The sequence below is a fragment of the Eleginops maclovinus genome, chromosome 22, assembly GCF_036324505.1.
Source record: "Eleginops maclovinus isolate JMC-PN-2008 ecotype Puerto Natales chromosome 22, JC_Emac_rtc_rv5, whole genome shotgun sequence".
Taxonomy (NCBI): domain Eukaryota; kingdom Metazoa; phylum Chordata; class Actinopteri; order Perciformes; family Eleginopidae; genus Eleginops; species Eleginops maclovinus.
This window is the reverse complement of record NC_086370.1, coordinates 4,862,053-4,885,263: the sequence shown is the minus strand read 5'-3', so window position 1 is coordinate 4,885,263 and position 23,211 is coordinate 4,862,053. Positions and strand designations below refer to the sequence as shown.

General features: G+C 40.9%; 1 protein-coding gene across 7 annotated transcripts in view; it reads left to right on the top strand.

Moving 5' to 3' along the window:
• Window positions 1-22,058, top strand: part of cpeb3 (cytoplasmic polyadenylation element binding protein 3) — a 46,570-nt gene extending 24,512 nt beyond the window's left edge. For 5 of the 7 annotated variants that reach the window (XM_063874679.1, XM_063874680.1, XM_063874681.1 and 2 more), the window contains 7 exons: window positions 2,090-2,113; window positions 3,799-3,966; window positions 5,414-5,503; window positions 17,590-17,708; window positions 18,330-18,444; window positions 18,871-19,052; window positions 21,763-22,058. In XM_063874679.1, the coding sequence (XP_063730749.1) occupies window positions 2,090-2,113; window positions 3,799-3,966; window positions 5,414-5,503; window positions 17,590-17,708; window positions 18,330-18,444; window positions 18,871-19,052; window positions 21,763-21,990 (926 nt within the window). In that variant the 3' untranslated portion in view covers window positions 21,991-22,058. The remainder of the gene's footprint in view (window positions 1-2,089; window positions 2,114-3,798; window positions 3,967-5,413; window positions 5,504-17,589; window positions 17,709-18,329; window positions 18,445-18,870; window positions 19,053-21,762) is intronic. The other 2 variants (XM_063874678.1, XM_063874676.1) reach the window with 1 other exon arrangement.
• Window positions 22,059-23,211: the final 1,153 nt, after the last annotated feature.

Below are 23,211 nucleotides of genomic sequence, written 5' to 3'. Positions count from 1 at the left end.
ACTTAATTAGAAGATCTTCTCCCACCTCTGATACTTATTGTTAACCCTCACTTCTCCTTTTCCTCCTTTCCCTCATTGGACTGTTTCCCACATCACATTTTTTCCATTTTGCCCTGGTTGCTAGGTGACTTTGTTTCTGGCAGACGGTGAGAGGGCAGTGCTGCAGAGAGGCTGGGTTAGGTTTTGTTTTGGGATTTGAGAGCTAGATCTTTTTTAATGAAAACATAGCAAGGGAGAAGAGGCTCAGAGACAATATATTCCCCGACAGAAGCCAGAGAGGCGAGTTACACAATGGGGCTCTCACAATGCGAAGGCCCAAATTGTTTTTTGAGGTGATGAGTCTGCTTTGTGACTGATGCGTTTAGAAGACCCGGAGGATCTGTTCAGTAACCCTCCTGCTGTTTGTTTGAATTTGCCCTGTCTTAGGCAGATTTTGCCTCCAGTGTGGCTTGAATTAGTGGCACAGCAGATTCAAATTACACATGTTTGCGAGACGATTTTGGAGAAACCCTCAAACACAATCCTGAAACAAGATTTGTGATGCCCATTATGTGTTTTTTTGTACTCTAGAGTCCTCTAACTCTTGTTTTCTTGAGCTTTCAAGTGAGTAATTGAGTCTTTCTTAGTGGATTGAGATTGCTCAGTTGTCATCACAAGGCTGAAGAATATAGTGTCTGGCACACGATACTGTAGATAACAGGTGATTGTAAATGTGGGAAGACACTAACATGTAATGACCGCAATGGGGGAAAAAAACCTCCCAACTAAAATGTTCACTTACTAGCTCTTGCTGAACCTTTCAACTACTCCTCGGTAGATGGATATCGCTCAGTTTTCATCACATTAACTTATTTTAGAAAGTTTGGCACATGATACCAAGTCGTTGTGTGTGGGAAGACCAAAACAAGCTATTTACCACAACAGGAAAAAAACACCCCAATTCAAAATCAGCTTACTAGTTTTTACCAAAGCTTTCAACTGTGACTCTTGGTCTTCCACAGTAGATGGAAATTGCTCATGGGGTTTGTTTGATGATGTTTATTTGGAAAGTGGACCTAAATTCCGGTTGAACTTATAATCGATATTTGCAACATTGTTTTCTGAAACTGGCATGGAACCAGTAAAGAGCTTGGTTGTTATCTTTATTTCTTCGGATTTCATTTAATTGACTGCATTGACATTAAAATCCGTTCAGCCTTACAGAAAGCAGAAGGTTAAAGGTCAATGTAGAGCAGACATGCAAACGTTTTAGTTTCTGTCGATCTACAAACAGAACGCTCTGTATGAAAGCTTGCATGACTTGGCATTTTCTTGTCAAATCGTTTCTCTCCCACTTAAAGATGCTGGCATTACTCCTCATGCTGAAGCTCCACCAAACTGCGTCAATAAAGGTCAATAAATAAATTAGGAAAAAAACAAAGTCTGTTCAGCCTTGCGATCATATCCTGCTCTCCACTGCCACCCCCCCCCCCCCTCTTTGTGTGTTATCCTTTCCTATTTAAAGCCCTGTTGCTGCCAGGCCCCTCCGTACACTCTCTCCTCTCCTGTGGGAAGTTTCCACTTACACCTGGCCTGCCGTACCCGATCTGAGAGCTGCCTTTTTAATATTTCACCGAGGCCATGATAATGACTAACCTGCTTTACCTTGGATCCTGCATGGACTCCTCTTTATGGCCTTATTTGTGAATATTCACAGCAGATTATCACGGATGCGAGCAATTACGGGTTCATTAAACCCAGATTACGATCTCTGGCCATGGCTGCGTCGCATAATGTTGCTAAATATCCGCAGCGTTTCCATGGCAAAACCTCATCTATCGTGCCACACTCCCCCAGCATCTGCCGGCGACTGTTGGCAGGTGTAGCAGCTTTACCGTGGGCGGGGGTGCCAGGCGGGTGATAATCACCCCCCCGGCAGCTCAGGTGTGGCCATATGTGGTTTTCTCTGTTGCCGTAGAGATGTTCTCCGTTTTGGTTTACTTTCACAAAACCCATGTCTCTGTATCTCTTTTCCTCCCCCCTGTTCCTGTCCCAACCCTCTGTCTTCTCCCTGTCTCCCCCCCACCCCTCCCCATTCGCTGACAAGCAGCCCGGAGCTATGGCCGCAGAAGAGGTAACATTTTCTCGATTGGGGTTTCTGCTTGCCATGCCGTCTCAGAGTCCGGGGGGGGGTGTGTACCGTGGTGTCACTGTGCTTTTTATCTGTGCTGTGATTGAATGGAATCATGTTAATTTTGACACAGTTTTCCACGCATTTAATCAACACGGGGTCACCAAAATCTGTCTATGTAAATGAACTCGGTGTGCTTGATGGTGAGAGGGAACATATTCTGAAAACAATTTCCTTTTCTCTCTATTCTGAGTCAGTGCTTCGGCCGCAGTGTTTATAATATAAACAATACAGGAAATTAGGGATGCAAATACACATCCCATTTTACGTAGTAGACACTTATTAATACATACAAAACATATGATCTATTTTGCTCCTTTCTCCTGCAAATCTAACTCTGAACCTTTTTAAATATTAAAGCATGTTTGGTTGGGGTAATTCTGAAATAAATCCGGAGTGCTTTCATGAACGATTACGCTGACTCAGAAATGACTCATCATCTGAATGGCAAAGATGGGAGCTTCCAACGTGGCTCATCTCTGATTTGATTTGTGCTTTTTGACTAACTCTGTCTTTCTTTAGCAAGGAGGGAAGCGGCCTTGTGACTTTTTTAAGGTCACCGCAGTATTGGGTTACATGTATGGTGGTTATAGGAGACGGATCAATGATCATCCCTGCTAAAGAAAGAGAGACAACTGCAAAGATCATACATTTTGCATTTGAACAAGCAAAACAAATGTTGAAAAATCCACTAAAATAACAACAGTTAGAGGAAGAGTTACACCAAATGCATGGCTCAGATTCTGATTCACAGAAAAAAAGTCTGTCTATGATCAAACCAGTAATACATACATTGGGTATACATTTATAATAGGCATATAAATCACTTGCTTTGACATAGCTAAGCAGAGAAATAGCCAGAGTAACACAGTGGTGCTTTTTCAGTTAGCAGTGAAGAATGGTTTGTTTAAAACATAAGTATATGCATCATTTTCTTTTGTTGGCTGTTAAGCAGAAAAAGTTCAGTAAAAATATGTTTAATATAAAAGTAGTAGATAAAAAATGTAACTTTTAAAAACGCTACGAACTTTTGCTTTTATGAAGTCAATTGTACAGTCAATAAAATATGACCTTTAGAAACTACACAGTTAATACATTTTTTTGTATCTGGTCCAAATTATTATTATTGTTGTTTATTTGTGTGTTGACGGGAGTTTTGAGCTTGATGTTTCTAAAATATTATATACATTTATTGAACTGGACACTAGTACATTGACCTTTATTCAATTCAGCCCTTAGTTTAATGAAAAAACATGCATTTTAGAAGTTTATCAAAATTAGATGAGAAATTCTTACGTAATTTGACATTCCCAAGCAATTTCACCTACGTGGATGGATGATAATTGTTTATTGACATTGTAGTTGTGGCCTTGTAGTCACCACAATAAACATGAACATATAATCACGTGGAAATCATAATGTATCATCTCACTTTAGTTTAATTACATCTATGAGGGAAGTCTATACCTCCAAACTGATTCTGCTATAGAAATGTTTTGCAGTATTTAATTCATTCTCTGTAACAGCCTCTCTCCCCTTTCTTTCTTTACTTCAAACTCTTTTACCTCTCTTTCTTCCATCCACTCCGTCTGCCTTCCTGGTGTCCTTCTCTTTTCCTGTCCTCCCAGGTCGTTCCTGTCTTTTTCCCTTTGAAGATGGTTTCCTCGATGACAGTCACGGTGACCCCTCCTTGACGCCGGGCCTGAACTCGCCGACCCGCTGCCAGAACGGAGAGAGGATGGAGCGCTACTCCAGGAAGGTCTTTGTCGGAGGCCTCCCCCCTGACATAGATGAAGGTAGACACAGGATCCTTTTCCGTACACTCATCCAGAGAACGCTTCTCACCTAACTCCAGGCTCTGCTTAAGCCTCCTGCCTATTGTACATTTATACTGATACACAATGTATAGCACATTTACAACTGGAAGCCCCACAGTGCACCTTGTTACTGGCTTTTTGCTGCTCACAGTTACGCTACGTTTGATTCTTCGGGCACTTTGGAACCCCTTGTTAAAGATATTATTTCATATAGCGTGGTGCGGGAATGAAATCCTAGAAGTGAGTTAGCATTTTAGCACTTCTGGGCTCCCAAATCTTAAAGTTAATAGATTTTTTAGTTTTTGGTTAAATTCCCAAAGAAGCTCTGTGGTTAACACAAACTGACAGATTTTCTATTTTTGTTTTCACGACGACCCCACTGGTGAATATCTGAAGCTTTTAAGTGTTTTAAAAACATTGGTTGCTAACAAGTGGCTAAATGAAACTGCTAAACGTCATCAATCTGAACAAGAGTCCGCTTTTGGCATGGCGGTTGACGAGAGTGTCATGTGACCGTGATATAGTTCAAAGTCTAACGTCTACTACTTCCTAATAGCCTCCATATATTAGTGGGGGTTTGCTGTACCATTTAAAACTTCTAACATGTGCCAGAGAGCTTATTTCCTGCAGTATTCCAATATCAAATGTTGAGGGGGCCCTTGCGATGCTAACATCTGGGTTGACCCACAAAATGATGTATCACTGAACCACTCAATTAAGCAAAAATACAAATTTGAAAAAGCCTAGGTTTGCTACAAAATTGGATGCCTTCAACCTGTCAATCTAACTTTTTTACTTAATGCGTTTGCCTTTAGCCTACAATATCTGTTTAATATGAAACGTCTCCTTTCACATGGTTCTACCAGTGCTGGTTCCACACTTGGGATAGTGGTGGGGGGGGGGCATGCTGGGGCCTGTTACTTTATTACAGGGGCTTGATTTGTGTCAGTAACTTAGTTAAAACATTATTAAATTGCATTATTGGAAGAAAAAGTCAAACTTAAAACACATGACTGTTAACTTTGGCTCAAGTTACAGCACTATCACAGATTGTATTATCATAGACTCTTCTTCCGGAGGGGGGACACAGGGGGTTCAAGCTCAGTGTGACAGGGGCACTGGCCACTGTGGACCTCCCTCCTAGAACCGGCCATGATGTCTATGCTGTTGAAGGAGCACATGATGCACGATACGTGCCTTTAATTGACTGAAAAATTCATGAGTTTCCGCGGCACGAGTCTGGATGTGCCGGCCTGTGTTTCTGTTTAATGCAGCGCCCAGAACACAGCAAAAAATAGAAGCGGTGCCTATCTCAGAAGAGTGTGTTTGTGCATATAGTCTTTGAAATGCATATTACATGAGAGTATCTCATCATGTCATGAAAATAACGTTCAAGTTTCCTTTTCTCTTTCCTTCGTTTTCACAGATGAAATCACCAACAGTTTCCGTCGCTATGGGCACCTGGTGGTGGACTGGCCCCACAAAGCGGAGAGCAAGTCCTACTTCCCACCTAAAGGTACGGTCACATTCTCAGAGTATTATCGGTGTTTTCCCTTCACACATCAAAGTCTACACCAATAAATATCTCCTCGGGTGCTTCTCCGTTTTGAAGTTTTGCGAAGAATCGTGTTACGCAGGATTCGTGACCCACGCTGGCCCACCATGGTGGTGTCTGTTTATCTGAGCAGACCCCTGTTGTCATCTCACAGAAACACACACGTAGTATATAATGACTCTGTAGCGGTAAATGACAAAGAAATAAACCAGAAAATTTACTCCAAATATAACTGCCACTGTGGCACCAGATAATGAATCTCAGGCAGGGAAAAATACAAAGTTCCAATAACAAAAGAACAAAGGGTTTACGTTCTTTCCTGCAGCCTTTCCTGTGGCTTTCCTTCTTTCACCTTGGTAGAAAACCATATGCCAATACTGCTGCTATAATCCTAGCACCACCTGTCTCAAATATATACATCATCACCAGGTGCCCAAATCACATCTAGTGTTTTTTTTCAACTCAGCTTAGATTTAACCACGCCTACTTCTGCATCAATGTAGCTCTGAGTGACTGCATCATGGATGTATAAAGAGAACGTCCCTACGTTAAAAACTTAGAAGTAATATCACGTCGCCTCTAGCTTGGAAAAAAAAGATTTGGGCTGTTCAGACGTTAAAGCAGTCTTGGGTAAACAGAATATTTTTATCCTCTGACAGTGTGGGAAAATACTTAGTACATATACTGGTTATATATTGTTTGCTTGTTTATTCTTTTTAAATCCATGGTGAATTATTATTAAAACAACAGTAACAGTGATCTTGTTTCATATTAAAAAGCGCTGTTTTCATCAATGTACTTTGAAAAAGATGCTCTATGAACTGACTGTAGTTGTCAAATTCATATTTTGTTGGATAAAAACTCCAAGGGTGATGCTCAGACGTCGATGCTTTCGTCATGCGGGAGTGGGTGTGGTTAAATCTCAACTGGGTTGGAATAACGAGACGCCTAAAGAATATAAATGTTTTACTTTTGAATAATATAAATCAATATATAGCTCCAACAGACTCCATCACTGGAGTCTGTTGGACTCCAGTGATGGAAAATAAACTATTTAAATTGATTTAAATTGTCATTCCTCCTGTAATCATGGTCAGCTTGCGTCCTTTCCGTACAATATATAAAAAGTGGACATCGTCCCTACATTAATTCCAAAATTGTTGACTGAGGTATTAAGTCAAATAGACATAAGATATTTTCTTGAGTCATGGTATTTTAAGTAAAGCAAAATGTCACGGTGAACGCCCCTTTTTCGTTAGTCCTAGATCATATGAAGTTTGTCTAAAATGAATTGCTGAAATTGCACATTGTAACTTGGTGGGAGTAAATATGTATTGTAAATATTTATATGGGAAAAAATGGTGTGCTAAACATGCTGCTAACAATTTAACTGTTTAGTGATCCATGTGGTTGATCAGTCACTCATTGTGGTTCTCGTAGTAGAAAATGTAGGCTAATTTAATATCTGTGATGGATTCAAGCTAAAATGATTAGCTTAACAAATGTGTTTATTTATATACATGTGGTTATTTATTTATATATATATGTGGTTATTTATACATGTGTGTGTCAAGTCAAACATTTTGATAATTGATCATTGTTGATTCCTGTGCCTATTTTTATAAGAGATGTGCAAATTTGTAAATGGTTGGTGTTCTCTGGTTTTTAAGGTTTTTCACCTGTACTGTCTGGGCTACAAAAGGAAGAAAAATAAATCGGATAAAGATATAAGAAGCCTGGTCATTGAGTGAAACCCAGTTAAAACATTCAGAATTGGTGCCTCCCTATCAAGTGGGGGTTAAGCACAGCCAAAAAAGACGGAACACTTGACACAAAATATTAAAAGATGAAGGAAAAATCAAACGTCTAAAATGTAGACTGAAACCTTTTAATGTTTTTTCATCACATTTATCATCCAAATAATAATGATATTATAATTTGGATTTGTATAGCACCTTTCAAGAAACCCAAGGACGCTTTAAAACAAATAAGAAAATAAAAGGTACAATAAACAAAGGCTGGTCACAGAGATGTAGAGAGGCTGATTACATGGCTTCTTGAATAAATCCGTTATTTGACACAACATATTCATTTAAAAAGAATTGTATTGCTTCCTCTATTACGTCTTCTTCTGCCAAGAGTTCCGACCCAAGAACTGTTTTCATAAAGTTTTGTCTCTTAGGTTTCATTTTCAGGCAGGTGATCAGAGCTCCTCTACATCAATCCCCCTGGCCCAGGAGCTGCTGTGTGTCATATTAGGAAAGCTATTAAAGAAGCTCTGGAAATATCTGACATTCCATAGGCAGATGGTAATATGCTGCATCTGGAGAACCTGCTGCCAGTTTCTCCCCCACTCTCATTTTTCAACATCCCTTTTTCTTTTTTTTTTTTTAGCTCGCGAGGATTATTTTGAATAGGCTTGACTCTACTAATATCCTAAGGCAGAGGGGGAAAAATGCAGCATCCTTTTAGGGGAATGAATGAGCTTATGGCAGCTGGAGAAAACCGTCATGTAAGGGGGGGGGGGACACGTGGGACCGGTGATCTGTGTAGAATTCATCTCACCATAACTCCAAGAGAAACTGATGAGATTTCCTGTTTATTCCACACTCTCCATTTTAACTGGCAACGGGGCTGAACTGATGCCTGGTGCCAGAGTTTTTAGCACTAATAGCTTCAGGGTTGAGAACGTGTGTGTGTGTGGTTTACGCATCAATAGGTCATCGGCCTCTCCTCATGTCCTTCCAAACTCGACCGAATGGAAGATGGTTGTCACTTTCCGTCCTGCTTCCCATTAAACTGCGAGCGATGTGTGTCTGCACAGTTATGAAAGTGTTTTGGTTTAGGGATGACTCATATTGTGGCTCAGTCCGACTTTAGGGGACTCATTTGGTACTTGGAGAGAAGGAAGTAGAATCATTCCCTTTATATTAGAGTGTAGAGGGAACTTTCTCTTAATTTTTCAGTTCCAAATATTTGCTCTCTGGCATGCTTTGTTGTGCATTTTCAATCTGCATTCGTGTCTCAGAAGCTAACGGTGATATCACCATATTTTACGGCCTTTTTGCAAATTTGTCGACTCGTATGGACTTTTCCCAGGAAATGCGCCGGATGTATTTGTAGTGGCCAAACGGTGGTACTGCAACTTCTGTGTCATTCCATGATGTCATTCGGCCAAATATACTTTTTCCTATTGACCTACATTGGGAAAGAGACGTCTGTAAATCAGCGGAATGATTTTTGAACTAGATCAACAAACCAGTAGGAACATTTTTAGAGTCTCTATTTTAATTCATTTGGGTTTAAAAGTTGCAAAATGCGCCGAAGTTGAATCTATAGTTATGTTTCCCTCTCCATTCATTTAACTGAGCCGAGATCGGCTGTGATGCAGGGCTATGGTTCTATGGGCCCAGATCAGATAGGGGTACTTGGTTTCTCTAGAATCAGACTATTTTGTCTTAATGCTCCACTGAGCAACTTTCATAGTAATGAAAAGTTTAGATACACCGCCTCCAACGGTGTATCTAATTTTCTGTTTACATCCATGTATTATTCAATGGGCGATATTTAGGGAGTAGCACGAGCAATGGCCCAAAAATGCTCATACATGTTTTTGGGCTTTTTTTGCAGTTTGTTTGTTTGTTAAAATTAGCAAAAAACTTAACTTTGTGGGGAAAAAACTGTTAAAGTTTTAGTGTGTCTAGATTTACTTCAATAAGTGTCCAGAAACTTACCTAAACATAAATGCTAATATTCCTTTACTGGATGTGTAAAGAGGCAGCAGCTTGCTAACACATCCATGTAGCCTTTATGAGAAGATAATATGTCAATATTGTGTTCACAGCTTGTTCCGAGGCCCCCCCCTAGTGGTAATAAAATAAACAACTTAATGTTGCTTGAAAGATACCAGTGGTAATACTTTTTTAGGTCGTCATACTCTGTAAGTGGGCTCCATAAGCTGTGGTCACTATGGCGCTGTCGCTCACACCCTGGCTGTTGTTGCTAAACGTAGGGAGCTATTTCTGTCTGTGTTGGGAATAGAGGGAGGAGGTGGTGCTGGCAGTAACGCTGGGAGCTATAAACTGCTACAAATGCTAATGCTCACGTCATGCTGCAGTAACAGTGTGTCATACTTGTTTCATTTCAAAAGGTTACAGCTGTAGTTTTCCATGACTGCAGCCGGTCATTATCAGCGTTTTTATGGCGTTGTGATGTGGGAACACAACTGTAGACAGTATTTTTGCAGAGAAATGCTGCACAGGGAACAATCTCACTGCTTTACGGGGGCCTTGATTTATCTGTTCACCCTCATGCTTGGATTATATCCAGCGAGTGACTTGATCCCGCTCCTCCTCTACTCTACCACTCTCCAATTGCTCCAAAGCCTCCGGGCCTGTTTGTTTTTCGGCGAGCAGATGTTTGTGTCTCCCTCCATCCATCCTGCTTAGCCGCCGACATCTTCTTCTTTTGCTGTCAGCAGTCGGTCTGTTTACATTCTGTGGCAGAGTTACAGCCCCCCGCTGAGTTCTTGCTCTGTCTCAGTCCTCATGGGAGAGATTTCTTTCAGTTGTGTCGTTTTTCTCTCTTATTTAACTCTGTGTTTCTCTGATGGCAAATGTAATGTTCAACCGTTTTGCTCATTGGGACCAAGCATGTCAGTGTCCTTGCCTACTTGAAATAAAGGAAGCAATAAGGACAGTAAGATAAACCTGGATTTAAATATCACTTTTCAAATCAGTGAGATGCACATTGAGACTATACTGTCCTTTTGTCTCTTGTTTTAGTAGATTAGATTTCAGTAAAGTCAGCACAAGTCTTATTTGATGAGGTAATGAGGAGAATGGAATGGTAATGTAGGACTAAAACACACCTGCTATATGTGGATCAGCAAGCACCAGGTACTAATGCATTACTTTCACTCAGCAGGGTATTGTTAGACTGTTGAGACATCTGGCTTCATAACTCAAAAGTATTTTCAGTGCCAGGATAAGGATAGCACTTAAAGGAATCATTTCACATTTTAGGAAAGATTACTTCTGAATGGTGCAGTGGGGTATTTTTAATGTAGGCCGACCCAAAAGTGAGCATAGCAAGGACTCTCTTGACAAAAACCAATGGGATTTTTCTATTGGATTTGAAATATTTCAGAAAATATGCATTAAGGATAATTACAAGCTTAGTTCAGCAGGATAATATACACAAATGAACTCCACTTTATGATTTGAATATGTAAATGCAATTGTAAGTAGCAAAAACGTAGCGTTCAGTTGTAAAGGACTGAGCTAAAGGCTAACCTTAGAGCTCTGTCTAATACTCAAGTAGAGACCGAACAAAAAATAATTATGACGGCAGGGCAATGAAGTCCATTTGGATAACAAGCATTTTAAACGTTTTCTGCTTGTCATCATGCGGACAGACCTGACAAAGCATTAATTCCATGCTTTACCTCATCGAGACATTGGAGGAACCGTTAGCCAGGTTTAGCTACCTTTGTTAGCACCAGGCTAGTTGTTTCCCTCCTGTGTTAATGCTACGTCAAGCTTAACAGTCTTATATTAAACATACAGAATAAATACATCTCATCTATCTCTGAGAAATATGTGCAATTCCTTAAATACCTCCCCTAAAAAAATGTAATCAATACCGGTCGAAACCTAGCCTAATGCGGTTTTTACGTAGCAGTTTCTCATTTAAGTCATTGTATGTGGTGACTTCTTCAGTTAATGTCCCATTGAGGTAACCGTTCCTCTCCTCATATCTCAAACTATTGTCCTTCGTACTGGGAAGATTGTCCTGCATGAGGTCATTGCTGCGTCATCGTGACCCATGTGGCACTCTGCCTATCGCTGGTCTTTTACCAGCGATCTGTACGATAGAAAATGCTGCCGGTGTACGTACTCCCTTCCTCCCTGGACAGTGTTGGGAGCTGAGCAGCAAAGCCCTATAAATCTCAGGCACGAGCCACTGCAGGTCTGTGCTCTCCTCCCGCGGTGTGAGACTGCACTGCACTAGGCTGATGGAAAAAGACAGATCCATTCAGACGAAATATCAGACCATTGTAGTGGAATACAGCCCTGTGGAATCTGGGACAGTCTAGAACTTCTGCTATGTACACACGCTGTCCTGATGAAACAGAAGTAAAAAAAAACAGGTGATTTATTCAATTCACGAAGCTCATCGCACAGACTTTCTGTAATAATTTGATACAATAAAAGCCAGTTATATGACAATTCAGAATCAGAACAGAACTCCTTAATCTGCCCCACAGAGGGGAAATTTACATTATTATCTGGGTAGAAAAAAAACGTTCTTTAGAAAAAGTGGGAAAGTAGCAGCAGCAGTATTTATAAAATAAATTAAGTTTAACATGTAGAATGTAGTTTGGTAAAAGCTACATAACAGAAGTTATATATTTCACAGAGTTACTTACAGATTCTGGTTAGGGTATTAAAATGGTCAAAATAAGAAGCAGTTGTGCTAGAAGTACTCAGATCTTGTACTTGAGTAAAAGTACTATAGTGTAGGAATACTCTGTTACACGTCAAAGTCCTGCATTCATAATAATAACATTCAAGTAATAGTATAAAAGTATTGGCAATATATATTTAAAGTAGCGACAGTAAAAGTAGTCATTGTTTGATTGGTCCATTTCAGAATAATATTTCTGATATGTTTTATAATGATTGATCATTAAAGTGTTCTCAGAGCTGGTAAAGGTGCAGCTAGTTTGAATGACTCTGTATACTGCAGGGTAGCTGCTGAATTTACTCCAGGTGAACTAAAGTCTGATTTAAGGGCTGATTATATTTCATCATTAATCCAAATATATAACGGTACTGAAGTTATAAAATAAATGTAGAGGAGTAAATGAACACCTTTTACCTCTGAATTGTAGTGGAGTAGAAGTACGCAGTAGCATAAAATGGAAATACTCAAGTAAAGTTCATGTAATCTCAAAATTGTACTTGAGGAAATCTACTTAGTTACTTTACCGCTCTGCTAAGAAGCCAGTAATAATAATCATTTTAACTAGGTACATAAGCTTTTTGCTTAACAGTGGTGTCGTAGTCTTTGTTTTATTTACAAAGGAAAGCACTTAATATTGATAAAACATTTCTTATTCCCAAATTTGAACAGAAATACCGCCTGTTTCATGAATTAAGGTATATAATGAGAGGCCTTTTATTATTATTTTTAGATGTATAACTACATTTGTTCCCCTAATAATAACCCAATTATTATATATTTGGTTTATTATATGTATTTTAAAGACAGGAAACTTGCTGGGAGTTAGTTGACTTCACTTGACAGCACATTGTACATATAAAGTTACATTTTTTACAGTAAAATCTATGTATATGTCTATGACATGGTAAAGGCTGTCTGTCTTGCATCAGTTTGTTACATTTCTAACAGGGTGCGTTAGAGCAGCACCAGCCTCCATGCCCTCCCGTGCCTTTTCAAACTGTTTGTACGGCACTTATTCATGCTCCCTCTCTCCCTACCTTTTCTCGCTTTTTCCCCCTCTCTTTCCATCTATCTCACTCCTCTCCCCCCTCCCTCTGCCTCTCCCTCCTGCCCTGGGTCATGGAACACGTTGTTCCCCTCCTTCAGACTCTAAGCGCTGCTGGCTAGCTCTGCCTTTTCATGCTGATTTTTTTTTTTTTTAAGACTGCAGTTGTTTTTTCTCCGAGGGGGGATGTCAGTGCTAAACCTCATGATTTCTCCCAATGACAAACCCTCTTTATGTAACCCCGGCAACACAGAGACGGGGTCTTATGCCGGGCGAGGCACCTGGTGAAACATGACGATGCACAAAATCCTCTTTATCTCGAGTGGAATTTTTTGCATCTTTCCCTGAGGGGTTCTGTGTTGAACGATTACAACGACTTTAAGCGGGTCACTTAAAGGAGCTGATTGCAATTAGTTTTACATTGTGTGGTTTTTGTTTTGCCCACCACGGCACAGCTTGTTATTAGAGGAACATTATATCCCCACTGAGGTTATTAGCCTAACGTGACTCTACACAGCTCCTATAACAACCTGCTAGAGACTTTCTATTAGTAGGAGCCACTGTGGTTTCTATACATAAAACAAGATGCAAATAATGACTCAACAGTGGGAATGCTAGTGTGTTAGCGTAGAGCTAAGTTTGACATTAGGCCAAAAGGGACATGTGGGTTATCATAGTGTCTATATTGCCATCACTTATAGATCAGTGCTTATCGAGATCATACTCCTACTTTTCCATACTCACTATCATTGTTGCCCTATAATGACACATCATTGGCTGTTTAATTTACCTTGAGGGCCATGCAGTTATCAGCCTATTGAGTGAGATAATTATGGTGATCTTTCCTTTTTGTTCTTGCCATTTTTGTTTGGATGTTTGGATTTTTTGGGATGTGCGCGGTTTGAGAGAAGACCCTTGATCGTCCCATAGAGGGGAAATGTACATTCTGCTTTTGACCCATCCTATTGTGTTAGGAGCAGTGGGTTGCCATATGTACGGTGCCCGGGGAGAAGTGCAGGGAACCGTGCCTTGCTCAGTGACATCTCAGTAGCACTTGGTCTTTCCTGGACTTGAACTGGTGACCTTCAAGTTCCCAAGCCAAGTCCCTAGGACTTCACCACTACCGCCCTAATCATTTTAAATGCTACTTATGCACATTCATGTTTTCTTGATGTGACACTTCTTGTACCTCATGGATTTTCTGCTGATCTAGATGAAGAAGTGAGAAGGACACACGTCCGGACACTGTGACGGGGGACATGTCACATTCATTAGCAGACACGTCACACAGACAGAAGCCGCCTTCAGAGCAGCAACTGCTTTAAAGGCACAAACGCCTGCTTACACACCTGTTTTTATTCCATTTCCCCTTTGATGCCTTTTTCTTTTTCCCCTCCCTCTTTCACAGCAGCACACACACACACACACACACACACACAGCACATACCACAGCTGACTGGCTCTGCCGAGTCAGCTCTTCCTCTCCTCTGCAGCAGCTCCATTCAGGAATGCTCAAGTGAAAAATGACAGTTGCACATTCCTCTTTACCCATTCCTCTTTACCCATTTCTTGTGTGTGTGTGTGTGTGTGTGTGTGTGTGTGTGTGTGTGTGTGTGTGTGTGTGTGTGTGTGTGTGTGTGTGTGTGTGTGTGTGTGTGTGTGTGTGTGTGTGTGTGTGTGTGTGTGTGTGTGTGTGTGTGTGTGTGTGTGTGTGTGTGTGTGTGTGTGTGTGTGTGTGTGTGTGTGTGTGTGTGTGTGTGTGTGTGTGTGTGACAGTTTTTATAATAGTTATTTTAATAAAGCTGCATTTGTATGTATAGCACTTTTCATACAAAGGATCAGTGGTGGAAGAAGTACTCAGATTGTAAAGGAATATACAACTGTAAAGAGAACACACATATCCTCTGAATATACCAAAAGAAAAACTACTTATAGTGCATAATGCCCCATTTAAAAGATATATATTTTAGATTATGAATAGTGATGCACTATTGTGTTCTTTACAGCTGGTAAAGGTACAGCTCATTTTAAATATTTTAAAGTCTGTTGTTGAACTCTTATAATATGTCAATGTTTATTTTTTGAGTTCAGTTAGATGTATTTTTTTAATAATCTGAACCTATTGAGTAACAAACATTTAAGTACAATATTGGCTTCCAAAATGTAGCGGAAAAGTATGAAGTAGCATCATTTAAAAATACTTAATAATAAAAAGGATTTGATTAAGGTAAACTAAGAGAGAATAAATCAAAAATATAATCCAAAAATAAATTATAGATAACTCTGTTAGTAAATGTAAGACATAAATACAAAAAAATACATCACATAATATAATAACATGTTAAACGATACAAATAATATAAAATAAAGCCCAATAGTACGGGGATATTGCTTATTAAAAGCTTTGTTTAAAAGGTTTCCAGCTGTCGTTTAGAAATGTCCATTGAGTTTACCTCTAATATTTCTCGGCAGAATGTTCCACAGCTGCTTTTTCAATAAAAGCATCGTCCCCAATTTCATTTTTGGGCACTTTGGAATATTTAAGCAGGCTTTTTAAAGCAGGCTTTTCCAGAGACACTACAAACTGAGAGTGGGAACTTGGACTCAGAGATGATACTGCAGAATGGATTTGATCACTGAGCCTGATTTCCACCGGCTATCTGCCACGTCTCAAGGTCCAACTCAGAAAAGACATTGGGCAAATGATGATATTCTAAATTCCATATATGATTGCAATTTGTGCTTTTTATTGCCTCTCACCGCAATAATCCATGTTGCTGTGTTAATGTGCTTGAGATGGAGAGGGAAGAATCTGGAGACTGTTCTAGGCAAAAAAAGCAACTTGAAATTTAGAGAGAGATATTCATAAGACGACTGACACTGCGTCCCAAAATAAAAGCTTCATCTACAACCATCTCTGAGACACTAATAATTGCATTGTAATTGTGTGATACTCTTAGGGCTGCTCTTTGTGAACTGGGCTGTTTTTTCTTCAATACTTATTTAGATAGAAAGAGGTTGAGTATGCCCAGACTGCACATATATCAACTAATTTAAATATGTGCAAATACCACAGCACCTGCTATTTCTTCACCTTTTGCCTGTGTCTGTGTCTGTGTCTGTGTGTATGTGTGTGTGTGTGTGTGTGTGTGTGTGTGTGTGTGTGTGTGTGTGTGTGTGTGTGTGTGTGTGTGTGTGTGTGTGTGTGTGTGTGTGTGTGTGTGTGTGTGTGTGTGTGTGTGTGTGTGTGTGTGTGTGTGTGTGTGTGTGTGTGTGTGTGTGTGTGTGTGTGTGTGTGTGTGTGTGTGATCTTATAAGTCTTGTGCATATTTTGACAGTCGACTCGTTTCCTTCTTCTTTCTCGGTCTAAATTGGATCTCTATTGCCCCCCCCCCCCCCCCCCCCCGTAGCGTCGTGTGATGGATGTACCCATATTGAGGGTTTTTTTTTTTTTCGTCCCTCCTGAAACGACTTAGTATCTCCGACCTTGGATGAGGTCTCTGCTCCCGGTGCTAAATAATTCAGCAGTACAGAGTGAGTGTGAGGCAGAAAGCATTCAAAGACATCACTGAACTCTCTCTACCTGAAGCCACTCTCAGGGAGGATGTGCAGTGTGTCAAAATGGTCCATTTTGCACAGGGTCTTTCAGAAGCAGACCCCTTTTAGGCATTTATATCTGAAGCATGCTGCAGGGAGTCTTATGGAGGCAGGTGAGGACAGAACAGACCACTAGGTCGTATGCCTGAGTGGAGACAAATTTGTTTGAATCTATTAATATTACATGGAAAACGGTATGGGGCTTCATCGTGGCATCTGACAATGTAGACAGTGTTGTAATGCTCACATGTTTATGAAGTGTTGCTAAGAGCAAAGGGTTTAAGCACCATGCTCACAAGGGTAGGACTATAAATGCAAGTTTTGTTTGAAAGTATCTTCTATTTTTTTGATACTTGGACACAAAAGTTAAAAAAGAAATAGCTTTTGGTTTGTTTTGTTCTGAAAATCAAAAAAATAATAGCACATTACTGCAATGTAAGTACAGTCGGCTCTGTCTAATTAATGATACATTCATGTACATTCTCAGGCTTGCATTAAATGTATAATGTCAAAAAGTAAGCTTGCAATGACCCCACCAAACGCTCTGACTGATGACATTTGGCACAAATACACAACTTAGCTAGCTGTTAGCTACGAGACACGAGTCATTTAACCGATGGCGCTACATTAACAATGTGATATAAATCTCTTATCTGCATTACCGCAAGTGTGTTACCCTTCCACGTTCAATTATACATCTGTGTCACTACTTTTATAAATGTTTTTACCACTTTTAGCTCGCCTGAAAATACAGGAAAACAAGCAGATCGCTGCAGCGTATCTTCATACTGTCAGCTAGCTCCAATGAATGATGCATCTGTGTGACCATTCTTCTACATTTATGGACCATACCGTTCACGGGTCCATTGAAAAGCCCAACATTACTTTGGGTCCAACACATATCTTATGATATTGTTTCTTTTGCCCTTTTATCCAGGCTACGCCTTCCTGCTCTTCCAGGAAGAGACTTCTGTCCAGGCCTTGATCGACGCCTGCATCGAGGAGGACGGCAAGCTCTACCTGTGTGTGTCCAGTCCCACCATCAAGGACAAACCGGTGAGCGCCGGACATACTAGGAGTAGCAGTAGATGGTTCAGATAGTGTTAACATTATTATTAATATTCCAATCTGTCCTAATTGTCAATCTTTTTGAGGACACACTTTTACATAATTAATTAGATCAAATCATTCTCAATCTCATAGTTGTACACGAGAAAAGGAATAAGATAAATATGTTGCAGGAGTGAGTCGGAAATGAGTTCGCATTTAACCACTTCCAGTTTCCCGAAATTGGACCTGTGGTTAGCATTAGCCTAAGAGACTTTTACATTTCTTTCTACGACATAAGATTAATCAGTAAATACCTAATTTTTGAACATCTAGAGCTTCTATTTGTCTTTAAAAGAAATGCTGCCAAGTGGCTAAATGAGACTACTAAATGTCATCACCCCGAACATTAGCCACCTTTAGCTTAGCGGTGGTGATGGGCAGCGATGCTACTGTGATGTAGTCTGTTTATAGCCTAATATGAGTTCCAATCCAATCGCTTTTTGTGGAGGAAGTCCTCCATTTCAGCCTACAGATATGCGATATCATTGCGCCCCCTAAGGATTAAAGAAAACTACAAAAGTATAACACACTTTGCCTTCCAATGACAACATGTCTTCCTCTTTGCAGGTCCAGATCCGTCCCTGGAACCTGAGCGACAGCGACTTTGTCATGGATGGCTCCCAGCCTCTGGACCCCCGCAAAACCATCTTTGTAGGGGGGGTGCCACGACCCCTTCGCGCCGGTAACTAACCAATATCAATGCAGTATCTTTTTCTTGCGATCCCCCAAAAGTTTGTTTCATAACGGGCAGAGAGAGACTGGAGGCTGGAGGCTGTATTGAAAAGTTCTCCCTGTGAGAAAGCAATCCTCTACTTGGGTTTCCAGGAAGCGGGCCAAGTGGTCATCATGTAAAGAATTCATGGTGTAACGGGAGGCTGAGTCTTTCTGTTCTTGGGATAAACATCACTGCAATGTGACCCCGACTAATTATAGCAGCAGTTTGAGACTGCTGATCTGATGAATAGTGCAGGAGGGTAGACTTTTACACTTAATAACAATCACAAACCTTTCACTTTAAGAGGGTCTGAATGCTTTCAATGTGTGGACCAAAGGATTCGGAGAAACTCCTGGCTGCAGTTTTAATGTTTTCCTCACCTCTTCCCTGCAGTGGAGCTTGCTATGATCATGGACCGGCTGTACGGAGGTGTTTGCTACGCTGGCATCGACACCGACCCGGAGCTCAAATATCCAAAGGGAGCGGGGCGCGTGGCCTTCTCCAATCAGCAGAGCTACATCGCCGCCATCAGCGCTCGCTTCGTTCAGCTGCAGCACAATGACATCGACAAAAGGGTGAGCGAGTTCATGCGCTTCGTTCATTCACGGCATCCTTCCTCTGAGGGGAAGCAGCGTCTCCACCACAGCTGAGGTTTTTTCGCAGTCATTCCTAAGGCATGCTTCAGAACTGAGCCCTCTCCCATGTATCCAAGCTTTCATTATAGCCGACTTTTCAGCCTCCGCACAGCCCTACAATAACGGAGGGCCAGGCCCCGGCTGTGTAATCACTAAGGCCTTTGGCTGCCGGATTCCCGACAGATGTTTTGAGTTGCAGACACATAGGGTTGGGTTAATTATAGTAGTTCCCTATACATGTATATCCACTCGGGCTGTGCTGCAGCCTGGTTATTTTAGGCACACTGGCCCTTGCAGCCGGAGAGATCGTGACCAAAAGAGACTGGTTGTCAGCCAGGAAGCCGAGCCTCTGCAGGGCGGAGCGGTCCTCCCTAACTCAGATATCGCCATCCATCATCAGTGGGAGATTAGGGGACCGTTATTATGACTGGAAGTCTGTAGTAAACAGGGTTTGAACAGAGTTCATTTATTATTATTGTTTTCTTAAATAGTTTTTATGGTTAAGTATTGCCTTGTTTACAATTGTTCATGTTTTCTCCATCTACCCTTCCACCCAGACCAACCCCTGAACAACAATGATGTGCATTACAGAAAATAACATAAAACAGTTAAAAAAATAAAAAGGCAAACTGCATTTACTTTTGAAATCATCAAGAAGCCAAGGCCAATGCTGCTGGATGCAGAACCGTAACTATAGACAGAGCAGGCAAGGCAATTGTTTTGGGCCCCGTGAGATAGGAGGGCCTGTGGAGAGAGCTGCCCCTCCATAAATAGTTTGAATTGGTAATTGGTTATTGGTTATTGTGAGCTATTTTTTGTATTAAAAGTAGTACGTATTGCCGGAATAACAAAATGACAGAGCTTATTCTACATAAACAAAAAATACTTATGAAAATTAAATGTTTTTATTAAAAGTACTATTAAATACTCTTTGCTACTTATGTCATCTTAATACAAGGATAGTAAGTGCTGGTATATATGTTGATACTGTCAATGTCAAGTCTCTATTTGATCATGTGACAAGACAAGACGATCGTGTTAGCATTTACATGAAGTTTTACCTAAAACAAATTGCTCATCTTGCCATGTAACATTAATAAATTACCCCTTCCCCTTTGCCCTTCCAACAAGTCTCATGAAAATTACCCCAATTGTTTTTCTGTAATCCTCTTGAGTTGACAAAAACATTGACAGATTTATAATAATGCCAACAATCGAGTAAGCTAGTAGATAGCGGAGAACATAAAAGAAGTGACAATATAATACAATCAGGTGAATAAAAGTTGAACTAAAAAGTCATTCTGTGGAACATGGATGCCTGTTTTAACGACTTTTCTTTCTAATTTTCCTTTTTCCTGCTTCGGCATCCACAATTCCATTATCTGTTAATGACTCTTGATGAGAGGACATAGAAACCCATTACCCCTGGTCAGCTCCGTGTGCACTGAGTTGAAATTGGTATTTAACAGCCAGGCAGCATCTTTGATTCTGCCTGGCTGTCTTCTTATTTGTCTGGAGGAGGGTTATTGCTCACAACAGTCCAGATGTTAGCTTAGAGGGATGTCTGCTACTGTTGAAGGATTCAATAACCTATCATTTTGTGGCCACGCTGTAAGAAGGTTAGCATCCACCCCTGCCTGTTCATGCTCTGAGGCGTCTCCATGGTGACTGAGCTCTCGTTTTTTGTGTCTCCTGTCTTACTGGTCAAACTCATTGTACTTTTGGACTGAAGTATACCTGCCTCAGTAGAAAAAAAGAACAGGGTTTGCAACTGGAGCAACCTAGCTGTTATTACCCCAGTCTATTTGTGTCTGTTTGACAACCTATAGAATGACGCAGTAATGTATTATTGTGGGCCAACCAGAAGTTAGCATTGCAAGGGCTCCTTTGATAAGGCCAATGGGATTGGCCAGAAAATAAGATCTGTGGCAAGCACACGGTCATCATACTTGCAAGTTTCATTTAGCAGGATTCCCTCCACACATTTTTGAAGCACAAAAAAGCTAACATTAGACTAAAAACAAACGACATCACTGTCACATGGCTGTGTATCAACAGCTCTTAGCTAAAGGCAACTAATGATTCGATGTGATGAAGTTTAGTTCATTTAGTAACTTGTTTGCAGCCACCATTGTTATACAAGCTGTGGACATTTTCGCAAAGAGACATGGTCATCACACTTTCAAGTTTTTCAGCAGGATAACCTTCACATTAACACCACTTTAATAAAAGCGTGAATGCAATCCCCAGTAGCAAACCGCTAACGCAATGCTATAAACAAACTACATGACTTCACGCTAACACCGTTAAGCTAAAAGTGGCTAATGTTTGTCACGATGACGTTTAGTAGTCTTAATTAGTTACTTACGTATTTTATGTCGTAGAACAAAACGCAAGCTTCTATTAACCATAGACATTATTTCAGACCTTTATCCAAAAACGAAAATGTAAAAAAATATTGACTTTGTGATGAAGGAACCAGGAAGTGCTAAAAGGCTGACTCATTGCCAGGTTAAGCACTCATAACTATACCACTTTATCACTCTGGTATAAAGAATTTGTATCTTCTAAATATTGACTAACTGTGCTGGACTTCACATCTGTGTATGAGACTAAACTAAGCATCACCTCTGGTCCTCCTTCTTTCCAGGTGGAGGTGAAGCCGTATGTCCTGGACGACCAGATGTGTGATGAGTGCCAGGGGGCTCGCTGTGGGGGGAAGTTCGCCCCCTTCTTCTGTGCCAACGTCACCTGCCTGCAGTACTACTGCGAGTACTGCTGGGCCAGCATCCACTCGCGAGCCGGACGAGAGTTTCACAAGCCACTGGTGAAGGAAGGCGGCGACCGCCCTCGACACGTGTCCTTCCGCTGGAGCTGAGGGGGGTACACCAGTCAGCCCTGCCCCGGTGAACCCACACTCAACCCCTACAGGCAGCGCTGCAAACCCCCCCCCCCCCCCCCCCACACACACACACACACACACACACACACACACACTCACACTCACCACACACACACACACACACACACACACATAGCCCCACCTACTCCACCCCACTCCCCACAAACATAAAAAAAGTTAACGGATACCGTCTAACACGTTGGACTGTCTTCATACCACACGGCTTCGAACTCATTGTCCACCCCTCTGATGAAGCATTGTCAGGGAATGAAATGCAAAAGTCTATCAACGTAGAATTGCACTTTGGCACAAAATCTCACTACACACACACACACACACACACACACACACACACACACACACACACACACACACACACACACACACACACACACACACACAGGATGGTATGTTAAACACCAGGCTACTTTGAGTGGCCCGCTGTGTGGAGCAGTTGGTGTGGTACGTCCTCCTCACCGAGACGTGAGGTGGGACCATACAAATATTTAAAAAAGTATATATTTTTTGTTTTGTACCTATCTATACATATATAGATCATTTACATTTTATGTAAAAGGAGCATGCACTTATTTTCAAAAGCTGTAGTTATATTGCCCCCTAAAAAAAGTACCAAAGGCAAATGAAATGAATGCTTACAGAAAAGCTGAAAAGGTGGCATAAGATGTAGCAAAACAGCTATCCAGTAGTGCGGGCCCGTATCGCCCGAAGTAAAAATAACACGGCTATATTCGCAATCAATTTTGACTCTGAAAATATTAATACCTCAAATGCGCAATCAGATTAGTTTGCTTTTGATTTCTAGGTCTTTATTTTTATAATAACATTATTTTTTAGTGTTATGTAAATGTAATGCTGCGATAGCTTTGCTGCTAAATCCATGGTATAAACGCATACCATAAGTACTTTATTCAGGCTAAAATAATGAGATCAGAAGATCCTGGTGTTGTAAAATGACAAGTTATCACCGGGGGAGGGGGCGCCCCTGTGAAACGATGGCTACTTTTGTAGTGGGGTCGGGGTGGGTCGCCTCTAACTGCATGTTTATTTCAATCAGGTTGCTGCATGCAATAGAATTTTCAGTAACATGTCTACTATTCGATTCTGCCCATGTTTGCACAACACACTATAGACATACATTCAAACCGCACGAATCTGGACAGAAAGTCAGGAAGTCAT